The sequence below is a fragment of the Penicillium arizonense genome, assembly GCF_001773325.1.
Source record: "Penicillium arizonense strain CBS 141311 chromosome Unknown PENARI_contig017, whole genome shotgun sequence".
Taxonomy (NCBI): domain Eukaryota; kingdom Fungi; phylum Ascomycota; class Eurotiomycetes; order Eurotiales; family Aspergillaceae; genus Penicillium; species Penicillium arizonense.
This window is the reverse complement of record NW_019173294.1, coordinates 490,931-515,571: the sequence shown is the minus strand read 5'-3', so window position 1 is coordinate 515,571 and position 24,641 is coordinate 490,931. Positions and strand designations below refer to the sequence as shown.

Genomic DNA, 24,641 nt, shown 5'->3' with positions numbered 1-24,641 from the left:
CGGTCATGTCCCCGGACTAACCCCGGACTTGCACGGGCCACCTTCTGTTTCTGTTGACTTCTTTTCTTTTGAGATTTTTGTTAGGCATGGCTTTGTTAGCATTCGTGAGAAAATGGTGTTGTCAGAGATGTAAAGACCATTGCACTTCTAGTAAGTATATCAGCCAGACTTCCAATCTGACATATCGCAGATTCTCAAGCCCTGAAAACTAGATGTATACAGCAGACAAGCGGAATCGGCGAACTCCCGACTGGCATACGGATTTCTCTCCGCGTGGGTCCTTTTTGTCGCCTGAGTTGCAAGGCATCATTTCAGCCACAGTTGCAGCACAGCCCCAGTGTGGCTTTGCACGTCCGTTAGTCAACACAAAACGTTTACTGAGTCAAATTTGAAAGTATTTTATCACCAACGCAATAGCGAGATTCCACTCGAGTCATCTGATGCAAAGAGCTGCCATTCCTGGAAGTGCCCTGAATTTCTTCGGCCGCAATATTACACTGGCTGCGAGGTCAACAGCGATCGATAAATCCGACTTTTTAGGTCTGTCGCGTTCAGAGATATAAGAAATACTGCTGATCTGCGAGGTTGTATATTCAAGAGGACCTATGCTGACAATTATTACAGGTCTTAACAAAGGGCTAAACCTGTCCTCTGTCCACTGCAACTCTACTGCAAGACCCAAGGCATTCTCCACATCTGGACAACCAAAAATGGCCGAATCCACAAATGCACTCCGATATGTTGATGTGCGTTGACAATTTCTGAGGCTGTAAGCCTCACAAAGCGAGTACCCAAAGTCTAACAGCCTTTCCAGATCGGCGTCAACCTAAGCGACCCCGTCTTCCGCGGTGAATACCACGGAAAACAAGCCCACGAAGATGACCTGGACGACGTAATCCAGCGCGCAAAAGACGTAGGCTGTTCCAAGTTCATGGTAACAGGCTCCGACCTAGTCGAATCCAAACACGCCATCTCCGTCGCCAGCAAATACCGTAAGTCCATCCTCTCACATCCCCATCATCCCCCACATACTCATCCTAACCCCCAAACCAACAGCCGGCTTCTGCTACGCCACAGTAGGCGTGCACCCCTGCCAAGCAAAGCTATTCGACGAATACCCAGAAGGAGCACAAAAAATGCTCCAAGAACTCTGGACACTAGTGGTGCAAGCCAAAAAAGATGGGCACGTCGTGGCCTTTGGCGAGATCGGACTAGACTACGACCGACTCTTCCTCAGCCCGAAGGAACCGCAGCTGAAATACTTCGAGGCCCAGCTCGACCTCGCGGTTGAGATTCAGTTGCCGCTGTTCTTGCATTCCCGTGCGGCCAGTGAAGACTTTGAGAGACTTCTTGCGCCGCGGATGGCGCGGTTGCCGAAGCGGGGTCTTGTTCATAGTTTTACTGGTACGCTTGAGGAGATGCATCGGATGATTGCGCTGGGGTTGGATGTTGGGGTTAATGGGTGTAGTTTGAAGACGGAGGAGAATTTGGAGGTTGTTAAGGCTATTCCACTTGAGAGGTTGCAGATTGAGACTGATGGGCCTTGGGTATGTATTACCTAAACTGAATTCTGGACTGTGGAGTTAGTGGGTGTTTGGGGATGTTGAGCTGACTTGCGCTCTTTTTTTTAGTGTGAAATCCGCCCCTCTCATGCTTCAGCGAAGCATCTTGAAGGTGCGCCTGAGCTGCCCAAGGCTGTTAAGAAGGAGAAGTGGCAGAAGGGATGTATGGTTAAGGGTCGCAATGAGCCTATTGCTATTGCTCGTGTTGCTCATGTCATTGCTAGTGTTAAGGGGATTACTGTGGAGGAAGTTTGTGAAGCGTATGCTGTGACTGGATTCTGGTGTTTGGTTCTTCCTGCTAACATTTTCTTGATAGTGCTTGGAATAACTCGATCCGCATGTTTGGATTGGGTGAGAAGTCCGCTTGATTGCTGTTCACGGACATGTTGCTATGGGCTAGACACCTCTACTTTTAACTTCAATATAGTATATTCAAGCCTTCGTACCTTCATCTTCATATTTCGGCTCATGCCGTCTACTTCTTGCCTCTTTCTCTATCGCTTCTTATACAGCCAAAACACGGTTTCGTATAGTGAGAACAGCTCAGTGGGCTGGGCTTGCCTTCTGATACACATGTAGTGCAAAAAGAAAGCCATCTATTTACGTGGTCTTCTATTTATATTATATTTATGTTTACTGAAATCCTGGTTTCCGGGACGACCCTTATGATGCGGTATATGAAGAGAACAGGCTCATGATACTGCGGATGGGGTAGCGGCTACAGCTCGGGTTGAGGTCGTAGCGGGGTTGAGGCTGGCGTGCAAGCTGCGATGGGAAAGCAGTATATCCACATAGCTGTTTCTGGGGTTAACGCTGGGGCTGCGACTAGGCCTGGGGCTATACTTAGAATTGACCGAATGGCTTGTACTGTGCCTGCGCTGGAGGCTAGGTTGGTAGAACCTAGAGAAGGAGGTCTCGTATATATAGATTAATAAACTCCTACAGTCTACTCGTGTTAGAACCCACTGTGTGAGCTCAGTAGGATCCAACGTCGGACCAAAAAGGCCACTATAACTGACCAGTCAGTACGTCAAACCAGCGACAACGTAAGACCCTGAGGGCCTGACAGGAGGATAAGTAAACTTGATGAAACGCCTATAGGTATATAAACTGATAGTCTATCGTATATATATTTACGCCTATTCTATAGATGAAGTTTATTAAGTTAGAGCATGAATTCTACAAATTATGAAAAAAAACTAAATGGAGTCGCTTTGAAAAACCGCTGTCCTTATAAATACAGTTGTGGACGAAGCATTTAATAAAGCATACAAAAATGGGTTCTCACTAAATGAGATTAGGTACTTTCCTATTTTAGTATAACGTTAAAATAGCCTCCCATACGATCTAGCCCGATTGGGAAATGCCTAGTAACTGTATTTCGTCTAGTATTGCTAGCTTGAACCACATCAAATTGATGACCGTTCAAATACGTATACATTTCATTCCATTAGATCCTGTCCCTTTCCGACACGACTAGAAGTTTTGCAGACTCTTCTCGTTTAGTTCGAGTATCCATGACTCATTGAGACAGCAGGCAATAACAGATTTGATCGAGAAAGAAACTATCTCTGCAGAACTAAATCACCAGGGCAGTGGCCTGATCCATAAGGAATTCATAGAAAATCCTCGCACTATCAAGCTCTGACCCTGAGTTTAAGCAGCCATGAAAAACTGCCAGGTTGCATCCGGAGCCAGAGAACTCTGAACGCCCAAGGGCGCACCAACATGTCCCCCGTCGTATGAAATAAACGAAACTGGCTTGGAGCACCCGTGGAAGTCCGTTCGAACGGAACTGCCACTTCCAGACCAAGTCTTGCCGATGTTTGCTGGCTGGCACTTGTTGTTCCCAACAAACCTATTGGCTAAACTCACACCCCCGTCGAATGGCAGAACTCCATCATTGATCCCGTGAATACCCAAATAGGCGATAGGATCGTGGCCCCCATCACATCCGCTAATCACACCACCACTCAACACGCTCACAGCCTTGAACTCCTTCGCCCGAGAACAAGCAAGCGCATAACTCATCCCACCGCCCCAACTGAAGCCGGTCGCGAAGCGAGAGCTCTGGTCCACACAAAGGTCACCCTCGACTTGCTGGATTATGGCGTCGATGAGGGCCACATCTTCGCCATTGGTGTTGGCCCAGCCAGCGTTCTTGCCGTTGGGAGCTACCAGGATTGCACTGCCCTGAGCTCGGGTTTCGAGACCGTACCAGGGTTGAATGCTATCGCCGTTGACGACAGAGTACATGTTTCCGCCTCTCCAATGGAGGCCAAAAACGAGATGGTGTGGTTTGTTTGGATCGTAGTTGTCAGGGATTTTCAGGATGTACTGGCGGCCATTGATGTTGTGGACTCCATTGGTGAGAGAGGGATGTTTGCCACAGCCCGAGGATGCGGCGGCGTCGACTGAGCCCAGAAGTCCTAGAGCTAGGAGAGTAGGTAGGAGGAGCATTTTCGACTGCTAGAAGATTGATATCACCGATGATGGGATTTTGATAAAGTGAAAGTTTGGAAGGTTGCTTCAATGCTTGGGATTGATTCCTAATTGACAATTGAGTTTGAGGTTCATGGCCGACTTTATATATGCTCTTAGAATTGGATGATTAAGCCGCCAACATGATCACCGAAATTCCCTTCCCTAAAAAAAACGGAGCTCTGGGTGGTTATTCTTTGGGATAAAACTTTGTTTCCACGATTCAAGGCCGGGTCTTGCCTGATGCAACGACGCACAGCCACGTTCAGACCCCCAACGGGTAAACATCGCGCAGTGACTGGGAATGATTGTCACAAATTGATACCTCGACATGAAGAGATATACTATTCAGGGTCCAGATCGCCGCCCCACTTGATGTGCGGGCAAAAAATTGGAGCAGGTGTGACCCACAACCCGGTTATATGTTTTGGATAAAACGCTATAGGCCAGCCTTCAAATACCCCTTTTTCTATAAGCGGACATGTACTCCTGATCAGGCTATATTCTAACACATTCTGTAACAAGACCCTTGAACAGAAGCCCAGTTGACTCAGCCAAGACCTTCGATTTCCAGCCCACCCAATCATATCACTTCGTGTCTCGCGAATAAATGTAGGAAACTGATATGCCAAGCCTCTATCGGCAGGTAGGCGGCATCGTTTCTGCCGAGATTCATATCTCGTCAGGAAGCTATCACTAATTAGCTAAATCTCGTGGCTAATATCCATTACGTGGTTGTTCTCTTGAAACAGAACTTGTGGAGACCACCGAGGCAGCTTTGTCTCCTCTGAGCCTGTTGCATAGTTAGCCAGGAGCGACGAGGCGTTATAAGCCAACCTTGGAAGCTACTTTATTCCGGATCTGCCTCGGTTAGGGCTAGGTTGTAAGTCTTAGCATCATTCTTTTTGAAACATAGAAGCCTTGAAATGCTTGGCTGAAGTCTGAATAGGATCCAGGCATGTTGTAGGCCTCGATAACATGTAATTGTTATGGGTCAAGATGTGTGTCTCATGCAAGGTATTCAGAGATCAGAAAGTATATAAGAGCAACGTATTTCCTTCACTGATGGCTTCAAGACAGTCAGTGACTCAGCCTCTTCCGTTCATTTCTATTTCGGTGTATTTGCTTCAATTGGGCTGGTCCCTTATTCGTTCTTTACAAGAGTTGCACCATTCTTTCATTGATTTCAAAATGAAGTTCTCCCTTCTCGCTGTCGCGGCCATTGCGCCTATGGTTTCGGCCCATTATTTCTTCGACACCCTCATCATTGACGGCAAGGAGTCTTACGTGTACGTCCGCTCAAACACCCGTACCGCCAAGTACAACCCGACCAAATGGGTCAATTCCCGCGACGACATGTACTAACTGGCTTTCGGAAAGAGGCCAGTCTTTTGAGTTGGAGGTCAGAATAAAGATCTTCCCAGATTTCTTCATCCGAAGAATTATAAGAATGTCGGCATCGCATTCCGTGCTGTACTCAGAGGCTTTTTTAAAAAGTGTGTTTCTTCGCCTGCGGGCTTTTTGATTGACCGCGCCTGCTGGGTTGGGTTTCAGTTTCGGTTGAATGGCCAATATTCAGGTTTTTCGCTTGTACTGAGAGCGGACAAGCGGTAGAGGTGTTAAATCAAGTAGGAATCAGACGGGCGTCCAATTTTCGAGTTTGGTAGTAGTCACTTAAAAGATTAATGGTGGCACACAGCGGGCCGTGCACTTTTCAAGGGAACTTAGCGCAAGGCCAGTAAATTTGTATCGTTGACCTTGCCAGAGAAAGCCATTTGTATCCGCTTCGTCGTTGATCTCATGCCAGATCATAGAAGGAACGGTGAATCATCGCAACCAAGTTGAGCAGGGTCTTCCACTTCGTTTCAGACAACGTCAAAGAAGCTTTGTATCATTTCACCACTTCGCCCATTTAACCTATGCAAGCAAATACGTCCAAAGGAAACCACATATTACCTGAACGTCCGCAGCACTATTATGAGCAGAGGGAACAACGGAATTAGACACCACTGTACTTTTGTGATGGACTCAAATCCTAAGCGGCCTCAACAGTTCAAGTACCCTTTGATTTCATGCGCACCTTGGCGATAAGACAAGCAGTGGCCAATCCCCTTTGGCTTTTAGCCATCCTGACATTGCGCCCGGGAAATACACCTTGGCCTGGACTTCGTTTAATCGTGTTGGCAATTGTGAGATGTACATGAACTGCACACCCTTCACTGGCGAATGAGTTGCCGTCAAAGTCGCCCGAGAACACGCCCAAAGAGATGCATTTTCTGCTATGTTCATCGCCAACGTAAATGGTTACACTACGTACCAGAGAGAATGTAGACATTCGCTTCTCTTGGCCTGGAATCATTGTTGAATATAATGGCGATAGCAAAAATCATCGGCGAGAGGGCGAACTCGTAAGCAGCGGGAATCATACATTTGGGCCAACCCTAGTCAGCGATCGGGACACTACAGGCGGGAGTGGTATCACTGGTAAAGAAACTGAACCACATCCTGGATACTGTGGTATTCATCGTCCTTACACTTGTAGATGGGTCTGATGTGCAAAGGGCTACTGCAGCGATGAGGTATAACGTAATTCACTACCGAGCTGCGCACCTATCCTCGATCTATTACATTTAATAGCTTTTATCTCACCACAACGCCATTAAATTAAGCAAACTACCTATTTAAACCTATTTGGACATGCATTTCTCTTATGCACCTGAATTCCACATAACCCGCATTTTGGTAAGGCCCTTGTTCCAGGCTGTAAAAGCCCTGAAATCTGCTCACGAAAGTGGGTTATACGGGCTATTTGGGACTCAATTGGCTCCGACCGTAGCTCACAAACCTCTTGGACGGAGATACCACCTTCGTGAGCTATCTGTCTAGTACAGTAGACCGAGTCCGCTTTTGCTTCTGCTTCTCGTTGGCAGCATGTAAACGCTTACTTCTTTCTCGAGAAAAGCTGTCGATTGCATCGTAATTTGGTATGCCTTTAAAACCTGATCTTTCGCAGAGTTAAGTGGACTCGGTGGGCTTTTTAAGCGCTCTTTTAGCAAAGCTTTAATTGAGGAAGCTTGTTTTTGTAATTGGACGTTATTCGACGGCGTTTTTGGCTCCCACTCGCTCCCGCGGCTTAAGGGGGGGGGTCGGGGTCCGAAGGTGAATATCGAGCTTCGAGATCACTCGATCGGGATTGTAAGGCATTATACCGGCGGCGGCGAAGCTATTCTTAATATTGTCTAATTTAAATGCCTCGATTCGCGCGAACGGATAGGCTTCGAGGAACTCTAGCTTATCAATGTGGTGGATTCCGACACGCACTTTCGATTAGACAAGCCGCGACTACGAGCGCTTTAACACCGCAAAACAGCCAATGTCAAGGGCTGTAAAAGGTGAGGCGAGTGCGAAGGCATATAAATTACGATAATATCGTGTTTTTCGCAAATTTCGTCGAATTTCGGGGTTAAATGACTTCCGTGGCCCTCGAGTATTAAAGGTCTACACTTCCCCTTCGTACGCGGAGAAGTATACGGAATAAAGACCTTTTCGAGCCAACGAAGTCCAATTCCGTCAGAGGTCCACCCGTTAGGACTAACCTCGAGTCTCCAATTAGTCGGGAGGCCGTCGAACCAAGATTCGATAAAGATTTTGCCCTTAAAAATAACGCACGGAGGAAGCGCCCACCCCGACGCGTTTATACACTCAATTGTAGTCACTCACTCGCGGTTTCCGGGCTGTAAAAGTGATCTCCGACCGTAGAATTCCTTTCGCGTAATAACCTTTGCGGTCACGATTAGACTCATTGCAAAACCGGTCTCGTCAAAGTTGTAGATATCGTCGGGATCGATACCGTACGTTAGGACCGTTTTTTTGACCGAGAGAAAACCATTCAGAAATGATTTTAGGATCTTCGCATTTAGCGCGCTCATAATTATAGCGTCTCGAGAATCGAGAGGAATGAAGAGGACACCTTTTCACGAAATTCGTAACCCAATTTTGACCGACCGGAGTGCTCGGGGTAGATCAACGCGCCGCGAGTAGCAAATCTGCCATTTCTCGTATAGTAGACGGCCGAGGGGCTGCTCCACGAGCATCCATAGAGAGGATCCATTTTTGAAGAGATTCCTCTTCAATTTCTGTCAATTTAAACGAGTTTGCGCGCGTAGCGCTACGTTCAGTATGGCCGGTCGCGTAAAGTTGAACGCGGCACGTTGAAAACGCGTGCTATTTCGCGTACTGATGCAATTTCTTGGTTCTTAAAAGCCTGAATAGCTAATAAGATCTTACCGTCTTGCTCTGTGCGTTTTTGAGAGGATTGAGTACGAATTGGTGGCATAGTGGGTGTTTGAAGAAGAGAGGTATAACTTAACTGACGCGTTTTGGGTTGGGTGGGCGGCTCGCATGTTGTCACAAATATCTTACGAATACTGCATGAAACCGGGTCTATAGATGGTCCGAATAGCTTCGGGTATACAGTATATCCGGAGGTTAGTCATGTAATTAGAAACGGCCCCTTAAATAGTGGGAAATAGGGGTAATGGAAATAAAGAGTCATTTACATCTCCAATTGGCCGGATACAGTACAGATCGTGACACATGTGAATTACATTATAGAATCTCCGGTTTTCATGCAGTATTCGTAAGATATTGCCGACAGCCGACCCTGCCAAGCGTCCAGGATCACATCCCCGCGGCAGACAAATTTTACGTTCACGTCTCTATATGTACCTTCGGTAACAGCCAGTGACTCCCGCAATGAGAGACGACTACGTTGAGTGGGAACAATTCACCCATCCTGATCCGGACGAAGAGGATCCCCCGACGTTGGAGGAAATTCAGATCCTGCGAGAATTCGTCGAGAGCTACGGGACTCCCGAGCCCATTCCCGCACATGATGCTGCTCGCCGCTTGATGTCTCTTCGCAATGAGACCCGCCAGGGCCCAATTGTTGATAAAGGAGAACGCGTTTCGTGGTTATTGTGGGATGCCGGGATCGAGATGCCGCGCTATCAGGTCGCTATTTTGAAAGTCATAGAGGCAATACGAGTGCTTCCAGGGCTAGACAGAACCGAAGAGCAGATTAATAAGGGTCAATTTTCTGATAGGTTAGAACGTTGGAGGAGTTTGGAGGCATTCGATGATATCTGGAATGAGACCTGGGATCGTAAGTGACTATGTGCTTGTCCCCCTTTTGGTCCTAGAAACATCAGAGTCAAAGTCCGCATTGGCTATCATTGGACTAGGATACACTAACATTTTTATTATAGGCTGCTGGGAACACCGGTACGGTGGCGGCGGATTTTACGGCGAAGGCTATTACGGATATTTTTGTGCCAACACTTTTATTGCGCATCATCTTTCATTGTATCCACCGGATACCTCCCGTTCAACCGAACTCAATAGGGCTGTGAGATCTATCGTGATTGCCCTAGAGCTTAAGACATGGGATGATGGTCCGCAAAGATTGCCACCAGAAACTCATCTCCGACAGAATCTGAGCCATATGAAATATATTACCAGGTTAAACGTGAGTTTGAATCAAAGCTATCCTTATAGGTTGAGATGTTTAACCCTTGATAGGCTGAGGTGCATGGTCTTGTCCCCTTGTTCGAAATTGCGGGGCAGATCATATTTAGCTTTATAGATAGGATGAATCTTGCTGGAGTCACTTCTTTTAGTGAAATTGAAAGATACCCCAATTCTAGTCTGTGGAATGGAGACTCTCAGCTCTCAATGGGACGGTGGCAGTTTTGGAGACAACGACTACGATGGATCAGTGAAAGGGATGAACTGAAGGAACGGACACGGCACGAAGCTCAGATGATAGAGCAACTGATGCATATCATTGAGCAAAAGAGCCGGGAACAAGTTCTAACAGATAAGGCCGGTCCTTAGTCGGCAATACTCTTAATAAATAACAGTATCTGTCTACCTGGGCCTCTATAAGGCTGCGACCTCTGTGAAAGAACAACGGCACTGCTTACCATTTACTGCGCGTTCGACTAGCGGTCCTACACACTTGGATCTACGACCCCGAATGCTTCCCCTCTGCTAGTCTACTTACAGTAGCTTAGACGCCCGATAGAGACACTGGTGAAAGTGGTGAAAGCGGTGAAACTGGGTAATTTGATATAGAGAACCACCCTTCATTCTATATTATACCTTCTTCTCCTTGTAATATGCATACATTTAAAAACACATATCTCAACGCGAATCTAATTTGTGAAATTGCACCACAACCAGGCCAGCCACAGCCTCCAAACCAATTGCAGTTTATTCGTAACTTCCGACTCTATAACCTGATCCCAATTTTATATTGGCTTCGGCTACATGGCGCCTGGAAACCTGGAAAGCATTGGCCGACCCTTTCAGGGGGGCCGCGCGAAAATTCTGCATCCACGACCAAACAACTAATCCAACATGACGCGTATACTCGACGCAAATCACGAAGTGCAGCAGCTGTTGAACTTCATCAGCAGTGGTGGATCGATCGAAATCCCAAAGGAGATACTCCAGTATCTCAAAGGCATCAAAGAACTGACGCAGGACCTGATCAACAACCCGTTGGGACAGGACTGGCAGCGCTACTTCGAGCAAATCCATGAAGAGAACCGCGATCTTAAACAGGACATTCATGTGTTGCGAGCTTCGACGACCGCTAATGAGACCCGGTCAACAGGCGGGAGAGCGCTCTCGTACGTCGAAGCCCGGAAGAGGGGTTCCACGGCCCCGACCTATTTCCTGTCTGCCCATGGCTCAACCAGCACCCCTGGCGTCGCACCCTCCGAGCTCTCTCGCAATTGAGAGATCATTGTCAAACTGGGTGATGCCGACGGCATTAATCTCTTCCGATCGATGAGAAGCTCGGAAATCAAGGAGAGGGCTGAAAAAGCGCGGGTGCGCGCCGTTAACGCGGCAAGTCCTGTTTTGGCGTCCATCCAGTTTGTTGCCGCGCGGCAGCTGAAATCTGGATACCTTTCTCTAGCATTGAGGACGGCCAGGGATGCCGAGACTGCCAGGGTCTATCGGCATGGATGGGCCAAGCATTTGTGGAAGCATTTGTGGAAGGACTTGGAGGTGCGGTTGCCATCTTGGGGCGTTGTGATTCATGATGTTAATGTTAAATCACTTGGCATCAACCGGCCGGAGGAGCTAAAAGGAAGGCAGGAAGCAGTTAGCAAGCAGCTATTGACGCAGAACCATTATTCGTGGGGGGAAAAAGCGGAGATAACCTAGCTGTCGTGGCTGGTGCTTCCGGAGGGCAAGAAATCGGGCTCTATGGTCGTCGAATTCGCATCGCCACATTATGCCAATAAATCCCTTGACGCTAATACCATCTGGGACTCATCGATTCTTGCCACAGGCTTATATGACCGGGCTGCACGCATTCGTCAATGCCACCGATGCCAACAATACGGACACATAGGACGGGCCAGCTCTGCCAATTCACCAAAGTGCGTCTATTGCGCCGGTGATCACCTCTTTCCTGATTGCCGGGGTAAGCAAGATGCCACCCTAATCGAACGTAAGTGCGCCAATTGCGGGGCGACGCACACGCTGCATGGTCTAAAAGGTGCAAGGACTTTTGAGGCGGAGACGGAGAGGGTGCGAGAGTTTGAAACTAAGACGGGGACGATACTATCGTATCCCGGCTCACCTCTCTGTCTCGGATCCGGCTCCGAGGATAGCAGGATCCAGTGTATCGAACCCGACACCGAGGAAATCGGCGACCTCTATGGGTATCTGCCATGGAGTTGCTAAATCTGCTAGTATTAGCACTCGGAGCAAGCAAGCTTCGAGCCAGGGAACCAACCCTGCAAAGAGCAAGCCGATAAAGCCAGCCGCTAAGAAGCCGGCGAGCACTGCAACCGGAGGTAATACCACGAGCATCGCAACCAGGAGCAATGCTAACCAGCCGACCGAGGCCTCTATCATGAGGACCCTAGATAACGAACAAACACTAGATATTGCCGACGGCCTCCTAATGGATCTCGATCTCAACGTAGAATTCGACAATCCGGCCAACCAGGCTGGTCTCCACCGGTCGATCCATGCACCTCGATCGGAGCCAGTGAGAACAAGAAGCCGAGCCGCAGCCTCCTCCTAGGCATCATCGGCAACGGCATCGGCATCGTCAGGACGAGTCCTCACCTGTAGGGTGATTAGGCCGCTCCGGATAGCGGAGAAAAGACAGAAGGTTATAGCAATGGAGGGAGACTCGGAGGTCTCATGGAACCCACCATCGTCATCGGCTCTTATCGAAAGAGGCAGCTAACGTATTTCACATGCGAGCGGCGCAGTCCGAAACACATAGTAAATGCGATATATTTTGCACTTATATTTCAACAACCACATTATTATTTGATTTCATTGTCAATCGATAGCTATCGATAAGGCTTTTTAACACTATATATCAATTTCAAGAAAATCGAAAAGCTGCATTATTGTGGTATTGAAAATTACATTACTCAAAGCAAGAAATATATATATCACAATCATAAAGTCATAAATATTTTCTAAACTCCCTAGAAAAGCTAGATATCACCTAAAAAAACATTCAGCTATTAGGAAGACTCCATATAGACTACCGTTGTTGAGATATCAAGTTATAATTTATCGCATTTACTACGTGTTTCGGACTGCGCCGCTCGCTTGTGCGCGCCGCTCGCATGTGAAATACGTTACGGATCGGTGGTGAGAAAGGCCGCCAAATCCGTCGCTTCAGGCAAGGAAAACCAGCCTATTTTCGCCATGCCCGGTCGCACCACCCGAAACATCCACAAGAGAAAGCATTTCGAAATCGACACCAGTTTCTCTGGGCTAAGCAGTCTAAGAAGCGTCACCGACGGCAGCGATACCATTACCAACGAACCCACCACTAATGCCGAATCCAATGAGACAACACTCGAGGACTTTTTCGGCCGAAAAATGGGGTCCAGCACCATTGTACTAGGCGATTTCAACCTTCACCACCCTGCATGGGGTGGAGATGACGCCGTACAGGACTCTTAACGCCGATGCTCTTATTAAGCTAACCGACACGGCCAATCTAGACCTCTGGCTAGCACCTGGCACTATCACCCGCGACGAATCAGGCCATAAAACTACAATCGACACACTAACCACCGCCGACGGCCAGCCGAGACGGCGCAACTGGAAAGCGATGGAAACAGAGAAATTCGACAAGTTCGTGGCTAGTAACCTCCGTATGCCCTTGCTAGAACACCTTAATACGCCACAGCAAATTGACGAGCGGTGGATCACTTCATGGAGGTAATCAACCGAGCCGTCGAGGAATCCACGCCATAGGCCAACCCTAGCAAAGAAGCCAACCCGTCGTTCACCGCTGAATGCCGGCAAGCGATCAATATCACCTGACGCCTATTTCGACGCTATACAGCCGGCCACGACGAGGGTGATTGGGAGGAATACAAACCAGCTAGGAACCAGAAGGGCCGCATGATCAAGGAAGCGCTGCGGAAGGGCTTTCGCGAATTCGTTAAGGAGGCCATTGGTCAGGGACCCCAGGGTCTCTGGCGGATGGCGAAATGGGCGAGAAACCGAGGCCAAGAGCAAGGACACACTATGCCGCCGCTTAACACGGCCGATGCTGTAGCCGAATCAACGGATGAGAAGGTCCAGGCCTTGCGCAGAGCCGTCTTCCCAGCACCGCCAACTGCTGATCTCTTGGACATTGAGAATTCAACGCGGAACCGACAACAGATCACCTTCCCGTCTATCACTAAGCAAGAATTGGCTGATGCAATACGCCGTGCACCTCTGAATAAGGCCCGGGGCCGACGGCGTCCCAAACATGGTGTGGAGACTGCTAGCGGGCGAATGAGCCTCACAGCGAGTCTTCACTTCTACGATCTTCGATATATTCAACGCGTGTTTACGTATTGGCCATAACCCCCGGCATTTTCAAACCTCAATCACAGTGACCCTACGAAAGGCTGGACCGCGTGACTACCGCCTGCCGAAGGCGTATAGGCCGGTGGCCCTGCTCAATACGCTGGGTAAGGTCCTCGAAGCAATTATTGCTACCCGGATCGCCTGGGCCGTTGAGGAGCATCGGCTGCTGCCTGATACTCACCTCGGTGGTAGGAAGGGAGTCTCCGTGGACCATGCTATTCAGCTGATCTTGGCCGAGTTCATGCTGCTTGGCGGACGGGCCAAAAGGCAAGCATGCTCTTGCTCGACGTTGCCGGCGCCTACGACAACGTTTCACATGAAAGACTTCTTCACAATATACGTTAAATGGGGTTCGGAGAGCTGGCACCATGGGTGCAAGCTTTTCTGACCGGCCGGAGTACGCGAATCCGATTACCTGGCCACCTCAGCGAACGGTATTTTTCGTTCTTAAACTTTCCTGGGCCTTTCACAAGCTCCAAACGATTTAGGGCCGAGCGCGGGCCCTGAAATGGTCAAATCTCTTCTTAGAGAATCGCCGTGCTCTCCAAGGTGGACACTCTAGCCCAAGATATTTTGGGGGCTATCAGCGAGATAAATTGAGGTTAGGTAAAAAGGGGCACTATCGGCAAATACGCAGTCTCACGACATGCTTTATATGCATGGGTATGATTTATGAATTTGAAAATAATCCTACTTCGATCGGAGTATAGTGACCAGCGTAGCCTAGCTCTAGTCTATTGTAATTTACGGAACTTCGCTTAGGGCAACACTAAAATGTTTCGGGAAGAGGGCTCCGAGAATAAACTGTATATAGAAGTGAGCCATTTGCCTTGAACCGGTGGGTTAGCGGTCCAGTACTACCCTACTTACACTAGTCGAGAGTAGAGCGAGAAATGAGGGAATAAGGGACACTAACACAGTAGTGGCCGACTAAGAAAGCGATAACTCAAAAAAATTGTTTGATTAGGTTATTAGATGAAACTCCGTGTCTATACCTTTTATGCCAGGTGCGAGAATCAGCGAGAATCAGCGAGATACATACCGATGCTCAATGCTATATTTGCTACATTTCCTAATATATAGGCATTTGACAATCTAAGCCTCAAGGGTCTCGAGGCTCGAAAGCTCGGCTAGGGCTTCAACGCCACCGCCAAGAGCCTCCCGGCCTCCGAGGCGGAGCTTAGTTGGCAAATTTCCGCAACGCTACCTAGAGCTATCCAAGAGGGGAACTTTGATGAAATTTTCCACGTGGCGTAACTATTGCACATAGTTCCGTACCTATGACTTCTCAACAACATTCAAAAATGTTAATTTGCCATACTACCTGCTTATCAAGATGGCCCTTCAACCAAAGGATCAAGGACAAAATTCCCTGGCATACTACCATTACTCTGAGAAATGCCCCTGACCTTAGGGTAGCCATTAGCTCAATTGATGTGTGGCAAAGTACACTATCTTTCATCTGGCCTTCCCAGTTCATCTAGATAATTCCATGGCGCTACCAGTCACTAACAATCTAGTTTACCACCTGAGCCTGGATTCCATCCGGTACTATCCTTAACAAGGAGGAATACCCGAAATTGGTACTTACAGCAGGCAAATTTTCAAGTTTGTTTCTCGTAATGAGCAGTATCCTCGCGGATAAGACGGTAGTTAGCACGGAGTTGACCATCGACAGTGGGAAAATGCGAGCGAATTATGTATAAAAACCCATTGATCCCCCTTCCAACCGAAAGTGGGCTGCGTTCCTGTTAAAGTCGAAACGAGTGTTCCTCTCTACAGAGGCATCGCAGTATGAGACTATCTTCTTTGCTGTCAGTGGCCCTCTTGGGCCCCTGTCAGGTCCAAGCTGCAGCTGTGTTTGCACACTTCATGGTAAAAACGAGCCCACATTCCACCCCATAATATAGTTCATGAGAGCTAAAAAGAACCACAGTTGATGAACGCTGAAAACTACACCACGATCGATTGGCAAACAGACATACAGGCAGCCCAAGATGCTCACATTGATGCCTTTGCATTGAACATGGCTTATGACACGAGGATTGATCAAATCCTGCCAATTGCTTTCGAGGTTGCTGTTGAAAAGAAATTCTCGCTGTTTTTTTCCTTCGACTACGCTGGTAATGGGCCTTGGAAAGCAGATGATGTGTCCGCACTCTTGGAAAAATATACTGCCTTCCCTGTGTATTACCTGTATAAAGGACAGTATCTGGTTTCAACATTCGAGGGGCCCGATCAAGCAGAGGATTGGATTGGCATCAAGCAGAAATACGACATCTTCTTCATACCGGATTGGTCGTCTATTGGTGCCAAACCAGCCCTGCAGCTTGGTGGCGGCGTGGCAGATGGTCTATTCAGTTGGGCTGCTTGGCCATGGGGCCCACAGGATATGGACACTTATACCGACGCCTCCTATTTCCAGTACCTGAACGAGACCGGCACAAAGCCATATATGATGGCTGTTTCGCCGTGGTTCTTCACCAATCTGCCCGGGTATAACAAGAACTGGCTGTGGAGAGGTGATGATCTGTGGTATGATCGATGGGTTCAGGTTTTATACAACCAACCGGAGTTCGTGGAGATTATATCTTGTGAGTTAAATCAAACCTAAGACTGTTCATTGGTCTAATGTTTCCAGGGAATGACTATGGCGAATCTCATTACATTGGACCCCTCTACGACGACGCAATGGAAGCCTTCAAGATTGGTGAAGCCCCCAGCAACTTTGCTAAGGACATGCCCCACGATGGTTGGCGTTTGCTTTTGCCATTTTTGATTGACTTGTATGAGATTGGAACAGCCGAGGTGAAAGAAGAAGGTCTCGTTACCTGGTATCGTCTCTCGCCTGGCACAGCTTGCGATAGTGGAACGGTTGGAAACACCGCCAGCCAACTGCAGCTGGAATATCCTCCTAGTGAGATTGTGCAAGACCGGATTTTCTATTCTGCTCTTCTTGCGACACCAGCAACGGTCACGGTTAGCATCGGGGGCGTCGCACAGGCAGGCTTATGGTGAGAGGAATTCCCTACTTCGAACGGAGTGCAGTAAACCATGCTGACTTTCTGCACAAGGACTCGGAAACCAGATGGAGAGGTGGGCGTTTACCATGGTAGTGTTCCCTTTACGGGTACTGGAGACGTTGTCGTGACCGTTTCCCGCGGGGGAAGTCAGGTTGCCCAAGTGAACGGCAAAGCCATCTCATCCGGCTGCACTGATGGGCTATTTAACGCTTGGGTTGGAAGTGCCACATCTTCTGCCTCCGTATCGGCCCGGCCATCGCTTGAAGTTGAAGAGCAGGCTTGTATCAGTGGAACCGGTGCAAACAACTTCGCTGGTCTCTGCGAATTCTCATGCCTGTATGGCTACTGCCCAGTGACAGCATGTACGTGCCGACAAATGGGCAAGCCAGCGAAGGCTCCTAACTCTACGGGGGTGATTGGATATCCAATTGCTGGCGAGGATGCAAGTTATTCAGGTCTCTGCGCCTTCAATTGCAACTTGGGCTATTGTCCGGACTCGGCTTGCGGAACAGAAGAAGTCCCTCTGATTATCCCTACAACTTCCGACTTTGCACCCCCTGCATGCGTGGCAGGCACCGGGTCAGGGGCTCTTGCAGGCCTCTGTAGCTTTGGGTGTAACTATGGCTTTTGCCCAATAAATGCATGCATATGTACTGCAAAGGGAGCTCTAGTCCAGGCCCCGGCCTCCGTCAATGTCGAGGGCACTCCAGTTGATGGACTCGAGGACTATGGACTCTGCAACTTTGCGTGCACCCACGGGTACTGTCCTGAAGGCGCCTGTACTGGCTCTGGCAATGCCAGTTCTGGCGAGGTTTTCGTTCCTCCAGACATCTGGCAAAGCAACAATCCACAGGTTGAATGCATTCCGCCATGCACGATAATTCTACCTCCGTTCCCACTCTCTCATACGTCCACTATCACGTTCCCGTCCATGGTGACTTCCGTTTGGACAAAGTCAGGCACCTCAACGGGGACAAAAACTACCACTCTTCGCGTGCCATCTCTCGTCACTACTGGCATTCCCTTTTGGCCTGTTGTGATCGGCCCCGGCGCCACTCCCACCACGTTCCACCCCCTCCAAAGTTTCCTGCCGCCATCAACGAAACTCACTCTTGGAGGCGATGAAGCTACCTTCAAACCTGTTCCATCTGGCAGCGCAACCCCATCACCCATCTTCCCAGGGTCCTCTTATTCCATCACAGTACAGCCCCAAGCTACTAACTCCGTGTCAACGGGAGAGGGCGTCCCTTCTGTTTCCTGGTCGAGTGGCAGTCCAACTAGTACTTGCACTAGCGGCTGTGGTACCGACAGCTGCAATCTCTTTGGTGGATGCGACCCGACCGATCCTACCGATGACTGTGGTACCTATGGCTGTGGAGGAGGATGCAGCATCCAAGGTTGTGACCAGACTTGCGGCATAACTTGTTCCACGGATCAGCATCACATAGGAACGGACGGTGGCAGCCGCGGCAGCAGTGACTCTGGTGTTGGTCAGAAGCCAACACTTCCCTTCGACTATGACGGACCGGATGGCCTGCAGGACGGCGACTGGAATCCAACTTCCATTGCCAGTGTGGTGGCGGCTAGTATCACAAGTGAATTGAAAGCCAATCTCGCTACTGCAACACAGATTTTCTCATCTGCGATGTCAAGCCTCATCAAGTCGAGTACACTCGACAGCACCATGGTATCTTCCGCGCAAGCAACAGCAACTTCTATGAAGAAACTGATGGAGTCGCATGTGAGCAATGTCAAGACGCGTCTGAAGGCTGCAAACCCCAACGTGGATAATACACCTGCTCTTAATTGGTTCACTGATGCCCTGGACACGTTTGAGGGAGTGGTTGACAGAGCTATCGACGACGTGGAAAATAACCGCTGGATGCCGTTACAAATTGATCCCGCCGCAATTGAAAGTAAGTAATGCGCCGTTTCCTTTCATCTCCGTCCTTCAGATTTCATGTATTGGACCTTTGGGGCTTCGCTAATGGTGCAAACTAGGCAACGTGGAACTTATTACTACGGAGATCGGCATTGAAGCTGGTGAGGACCTTTGCGAAGTTTTCTATGAGGGTGCCAGTAGCCATCCCCTGGGCAGAAAGCGAGCCGTTCCGCCGAGCTGTGAACCCTTTTATACTGTCGACCCGGGTGAGCCTTCTAACGTGAATGACATACCAGCCGAAATGGGTTGTAATTCGCACAATGGATTCCGCTCTGTCAGTCAAAGTGACATCATGAGTGCTATGAAACAGGGCGTCAAGTACGCCCTATCACCGCGCCCAGGCGTCCCACGCGCAAATGAGCCAAGATGGCAAACCGCTTCCAAGGGCATATATCCCCATGTTTACAACAACGGCGACATTCTCAAATTTGCAAACGATTGCATGTCGGCTGGAAGTGAATTTACGGATATGCTTGAATTCCCCATCATGCCGGATGCGAGTGTTTTGGCCGCAGGAAGAAACTCGCGCATTGACGTCGGTACTGAGCGGGTTGTATTCAAGGTCAAGGAAAACTCGGATGCACATCAGACTGATTGGCAATATATTTTCTGCGGGGTGATGACCCATTCCTCAACTGTGAAGGTGGACCAGCTCATAGGTACTGTCATGAAGAAGGTGCTACCATTTGAGATCTGCACATGAGATTGGGAACTGTGATATAGTGTGAATAAGACTCTGAATAGCTTCGTTAGTGCTCGACGTATTCCATGGCTTCATTCAGATATAGTACTCAGTTTATGCTGGCAGTGGAAGTACATAGGAGAATGGAGACGGTCTGTCCGTCTCCATTCTCCTCGTTCAAGGGACTAGAGTTGGATCTCAATGTGATTTTGAGGGACCCGATCCTCGGCCGTCCTTGATGGCATATTATCGGCTGCGGAGGGTGTATGGGCACGTAGATCTTCGACAACTGGAGGAGGCGGTGGGTGATCTACAACGGGGTCCCGCGATCCTGGGTGGACATGTTCTGCTGGCGCCTCGTCGGTGGTGGTCTCTGAAGCAGCTGCAAGACCTAAGACTTCCCTAGTCACAGACTCTTCCTGTAGGTTTTCAGAGCTCGACGATGATAGATCCTGGCTGTTTTCCAGTTAAGAAGTCTCGTTAGGCGGCTGCCCTGATAAGTTAAACTCTTTATTTAGCCGCTCATTTTCCAACCTCTCTTCTAATTGTTCCTGTTCTTCCTAGGCTCTCCTCAAACTGGCAAGGAATTTATCTAAATTTTCCTACGGGGGTTGGCTGTTTACCGAGGAATTGCTTGCCTCTGGTTCTGGAGAAACTCGCCGTACGTTACTATCGACCCGTGTCTGGTCATTAGGAGCATCGTCTTTATCGGCCTCTTCGACCATTGTTTGCTCTTCCTAGTCCTCCACGAGCGGAACTACGTCTAAAGAGACTCGTGTGTAGTCACTCCTACTATCTTTAATATACGGCACAGTAGAGACATAGGAAGATTGCGTGATAACCGTCGCTGGTTCGACCGGTTCCGGTTGGCTTTGAGGCCGGACTGAGATAGAATTTTCTTTAGGCGAACTGCTCCGGTCTAATATAACCTAATCATGATTCACTTCTGGTAGTTCTAACTCTATTGGCTCTTGGTGTATGTCCCCCGCCGGACGCGAGACAGCTCGGCGTATTTGAAACTTTCGCCATCGACGCCTCGCGTTTTCTTTTTGGTCCGTCCGTAATAGCTACTAACTTTCACTGCCTCCTCGTCCTACAATCACTTCCGCTGTCCGCTCCTATGGCTCCCCCTATTTCTCGTGAGGTAGATAGGGGTCTAGTGCGGGCGTATGAGTAATAGGGGGGTCGTCCTCTTCGACGAATATTGGCGAAGGAGGCATCTCCCCCATTCCTTGATCTAGATCAATATCCTTAGCTTAGTCGACATTGCTAGTCGAAACCTATGCAGACTTTCCGAAAAATACAAAATATACATAACGGCGGACGAAAAAGCTAGTGACATTGTCGGCAACCTTAACATCAGCGTGCAAACGGTCTAAGAACAGTAAGGGTCCATCTTGCTTATGAGTCCGCGTTTAGGGCTCCCCGCACGAGTTTTAGCTTCATTGCGCTATCCGCCAGAAGACCTTAAGGCTGCTCCGGTCGGTCGGAAACAGCCTTAGCGAAACAGCTCACAATCTAATTGACTAAAAGATCAAAATCCTAGCTATCGTATCGATACTAGTTAGGCTTTCGGGCTTATAGGAGAGCTAATCGTGCGATCTAATGATCGGGTGAACTCTTGATTAGTGCATCGATTTTAGGGGACTAAAAGCTAAGCTAGTAAGCGAGTTCAGCTATCTCATAAATCGCCCTCTTATCGGGCTTGGCACGAGTTAATTTTACCAACAACTCGTCATCGCTCTTTAGGTCCGGGGGCATTAACGTATAGTGCCTCATTGCGTAAAGCCATATTTATAAATACCCTATCTCGAGGCGTTCTATATCAGTTACCGGCTAGCGTCGGAAAGTAGACTCGGTCTAGATAAGGGAATCTGCTACCCCTAAAGTCGCGGTTCCCTCTTCTAAAGGTGGAATGAATATTAAACTTATGGTTCTCTAGATCGATATATCGATCGGACCACAAAGCCGCTTAACATAGTGGGCATAGGCCTCTAGGTATTTAAAGTCTTCAAAAAAGGTATACAAAGATAGGATTAGGCCATCAAAATTCTGTATTCGGGACTATATAATCCGTCGCTCTTCGTCGCTAAACTTAGTAAATACTTAGCCGCTAAGGATCATTCCATAGGCTATTATCCCGTTAGTACGTGATTTACTAGGTGCCAGCAGCTATAGGAACTCCACAGTATTCTAGTCGATCCTCGTTAGTGACGCGTAGTCCGAAGTAACCAAGGAGGACTAGAAGTCCTAGATATAATATAGATAAGTTATAGTCTCCTACTATAGACAAAGCGTTCGATTAGCACCGTAGAAGAGAGGCAGTTTCTGAGTCTCACTTTAACATATCCGGAGGCTATCAGTCTATAAACTACACTAATCCTTATTCCGCCCGGCCAAAGTCTAGGAATCGTAGTAGCCTATCGAAGGCACCTCGAATACGGCGGTTTTTCTTCTTATCTAACTAATCTAAACGCTCTTAGTTACTGCTCGATAGACGTATAAACTATCGCTCCCGGAAGTTTTCGTCGTAATCGCCCTCGTATTGTCGAATCTTACGATAGATTTCACCGTCAGTCGGCTTCCTTTCGTTAGTATATTCCTCCACCAAGGAAGTTCTGAGCTCTACACCAATATCTACTATGATTGTTAGCACATAATTAGCCATCTTTTCTCGACATAGTTACTATCTAAATAAAGATCCACCGTCCACTAACGATTAGCGGGAGGTAGCACCTTAGCTCCGGCCTAGACGCGGTGACGAGCATAAAGTCTAAGTAGCTGCCCTTCTAGAAAACTAATTCTAGGTAGTTAACGAGCATCTATCGTCAATAGTGGCTACTATAATATATTGGCCTTCCTTAACGCATTAGCGAGATCATGTGGCGACACAATAGCAGGGATATACTTATTAATATCTAGACGGCGACAACGGTTCTGGCGGAAGATCCTACGAAGTCGATCCAAATTTTTAGGATCTAAATCCCGAGGTAAAGGAGGATCAAACTAGATTTAACTAATACTGACTTTCCCTATTCTAATATATTTTAGTCGCCGCTCACTTATTAGTTACACCTCTTCTTCGGTAAACAGAGCGCGGCTCATTACAAGATAAAGTAATAGGAAAGAATAGGATCTCACGGCATAACTTAGGATCGAGCGTTATTTATACTTACCCCGGCCAAATTCAGCCAATCTGCCTAGCGTGGTACTTCTTATTGCCACACCCCTATAGGGCCCCTTAGTGACCCGTAGTACATCACGCTAGGGAGCCGTTAGAAGACTACGATAAGCAGTGCTTTACAAAGCTATATTTTCTTTACTTTATCACCTAGATTGAACTATAAGCAGCTCCCTTATAAAGTCGAACGCTAACAAGCGAGCCATAAGAGTCCAACCTTCTCAGATTGCACTACTATAGCAACTCCCACCCGAAAATAAAGCAGTATCGCTATCTTCCGACCTCAAATCAAAGTCGGGGCACTTCGTTCCCAGATCCCATCTAAATATATCCCCTCTATCCTCACTCTCTAAGCCTAGAGGCAAGGTTATTAGAGGTTCGCCACGAGCCTTAGCTCTTTAAGCGAACGGCCGTACCGGCTCGGATTCTAATATACGGAATAAGTCCCCTTAGGATACTTACAAGAAATACTACGAATGTGATTTAGCCGAAATAGTGATTGTATGCGTTCGAGCTTCCGATAGGCGCTACACGGGCGATTCGTCGATTCTCTAGCATAGATAGTGACAAAATTCTGAAGGTTCTCCATTCGACAAACCATAAGAATATCGCCTCCGTCTAGGAATTTTTCCGCACCTCTAATACCCTATACACTCTTAGCGAATTTGACCCGCTGTCACTAGATCATATTGTTGCCTACAAAGCTTTCCCGGACCAGCAGTAACTCGCTACTATTATGTCCTAGGTTTGTGCCTAGAATATTTGCACTAAAAGACTAAGTTACTAACAAAGTGTAGCTTCTAGAAAGACTAGCTCATTTAGTAACCTAGGGATTACATCATACTACTTTATATTGCTCCAGCGTCCTCATAAATCTTAATGGGGAGGTTAAGATCGGTAAGCCGAATGCAAGGACGCCTTTTCGGATATATTACCTAACAGAACGAACAGCGCGGGTTAACTACTATATCCCCCGGTAGACAAGCCGCGTCTAAGCGAGTGACCTAGCGCTTGTGTCGAGAATTATAATAGAGTTGATGCAAAAATACGCCAAGGACGACGGGGCAGTCGGTATTGATAATCTTGAACGCTGGTCAACTTACCCAGCTGCCATAGAATTTCTTTCTGCGATTACCTTAGCCAGCTCCTTTGTAGAACTAAAAAAGGGTTGTGAGCCGCCTAGTAACTTCGCTCTAAACTCGCTTATTGTTTTTTAGCAACCCTTTTTGACAGAAATTCGGTGGAGTCTCGGCGATCTTATCGGCCTGGCCTAGTTTGCTCTTATATCCGCTCGTACGTTCTACTCGTACACATCGAATCCAAACGGAGGTCCAGCATAAAGGCCGGAGCAAAAGGGCCGGATAAAACAATTAGATCAAAGAAGGGAATTTAAATGAATATTCGTTGCCCCTAATAACCGAGCTCTAGAGATAAATAAAGGATTATACGTACAACTACAGAATTGTCCGAATACCGGTGGGAAGACTCAGTCATAAGAATATGAGGGTTGGCAACGATTACAGTTTTCGACAAGTTATCTAGTGCATATCTTTTTCTAGGATCACGACACAAGGGGCCTACAGTCGCACTGGAGCTACTTGTCCGATTCCTAGCCGAGATAATCCATCATTTTACGCCTTGCATTCTTCACAATGTCTATAGCTTCCTAGCACGTCTAAGAGAGCTGAGTAAGTAGGGCTTATTCGTCCTTATTTCGGACTAGTGCTAACTCTTTAGGCCTAAGAAGACCGCAATCTTTATTGAAGAGAAAGGCATAAGGATCGTGTGTGACATGACTAAATATAAGAGATCTGACCATGGACTCCGTCGCCTTAAATACACGTTTGGACCCCAA

General features: G+C 48.0%; 6 protein-coding genes across 6 annotated transcripts; 4 read left to right on the top strand and 2 right to left on the bottom strand.

The window, feature by feature from the left end:
* Positions 1–212: 212 nt before the first annotated feature.
* On the top strand, positions 213–1,930 carry PENARI_c017G02867 (3'-5'-exodeoxyribonuclease; the record flags this gene model as incomplete). Its single annotated transcript, XM_022634276.1, has 7 exons — positions 213–355; positions 449–540; positions 625–746; positions 815–992; positions 1,057–1,547; positions 1,632–1,822; positions 1,879–1,930. 7 exons carry the CDS (start codon positions 213–215, stop codon positions 1,928–1,930), a joined length of 1,269 nt encoding a protein of 422 aa, XP_022485710.1.
* Positions 1,931–3,218: 1,288 nt separating this feature from the next.
* PENARI_c017G10506 (CE1 family esterase) lies at positions 3,219–4,022 on the bottom strand (the record flags this gene model as incomplete). Its single annotated transcript, XM_022634419.1, has 1 exon — positions 3,219–4,022. One exon carries the CDS (start codon positions 4,020–4,022, stop codon positions 3,219–3,221), a length of 804 nt encoding a protein of 267 aa, XP_022485877.1.
* A 1,212-nt stretch (positions 4,023–5,234) lies between these two features.
* Positions 5,235–5,438, top strand: PENARI_c017G07066 (uncharacterized protein; the record flags this gene model as incomplete). Its single annotated transcript, XM_022634356.1, has 2 exons — positions 5,235–5,352; positions 5,431–5,438. The coding sequence occupies 2 exons, from the start codon at positions 5,235–5,237 to the stop codon at positions 5,436–5,438; spliced, it is 126 nt and encodes a 41-aa protein (XP_022485878.1).
* A 5,025-nt stretch (positions 5,439–10,463) lies between these two features.
* On the top strand, positions 10,464–12,150 carry PENARI_c017G09107 (uncharacterized protein; the record flags this gene model as incomplete). The annotated part of the gene is made up of 5 exons (XM_022634391.1): positions 10,464–10,738; positions 10,907–11,216; positions 11,280–11,568; positions 11,617–11,782; positions 11,814–12,150. The coding sequence occupies 5 exons, from the start codon at positions 10,464–10,466 to the stop codon at positions 12,148–12,150; spliced, it is 1,377 nt and encodes a 458-aa protein (XP_022485689.1).
* A 644-nt stretch (positions 12,151–12,794) lies between these two features.
* Positions 12,795–14,346, top strand: PENARI_c017G00750 (uncharacterized protein; the record flags this gene model as incomplete). The annotated part of the gene is made up of 4 exons (XM_022634230.1): positions 12,795–13,040; positions 13,075–13,249; positions 13,444–13,860; positions 13,985–14,346. 4 exons carry the CDS (start codon positions 12,795–12,797, stop codon positions 14,344–14,346), a joined length of 1,200 nt encoding a protein of 399 aa, XP_022485725.1.
* A 5,444-nt stretch (positions 14,347–19,790) lies between these two features.
* PENARI_c017G02423 (uncharacterized protein) lies at positions 19,791–20,330 on the bottom strand (the record flags this gene model as incomplete). Its single annotated transcript, XM_022634267.1, has 2 exons — positions 19,791–20,057; positions 20,271–20,330. 2 exons carry the CDS (start codon positions 20,328–20,330, stop codon positions 19,791–19,793), a joined length of 327 nt encoding a protein of 108 aa, XP_022485704.1.
* Positions 20,331–24,641: the final 4,311 nt, after the last annotated feature.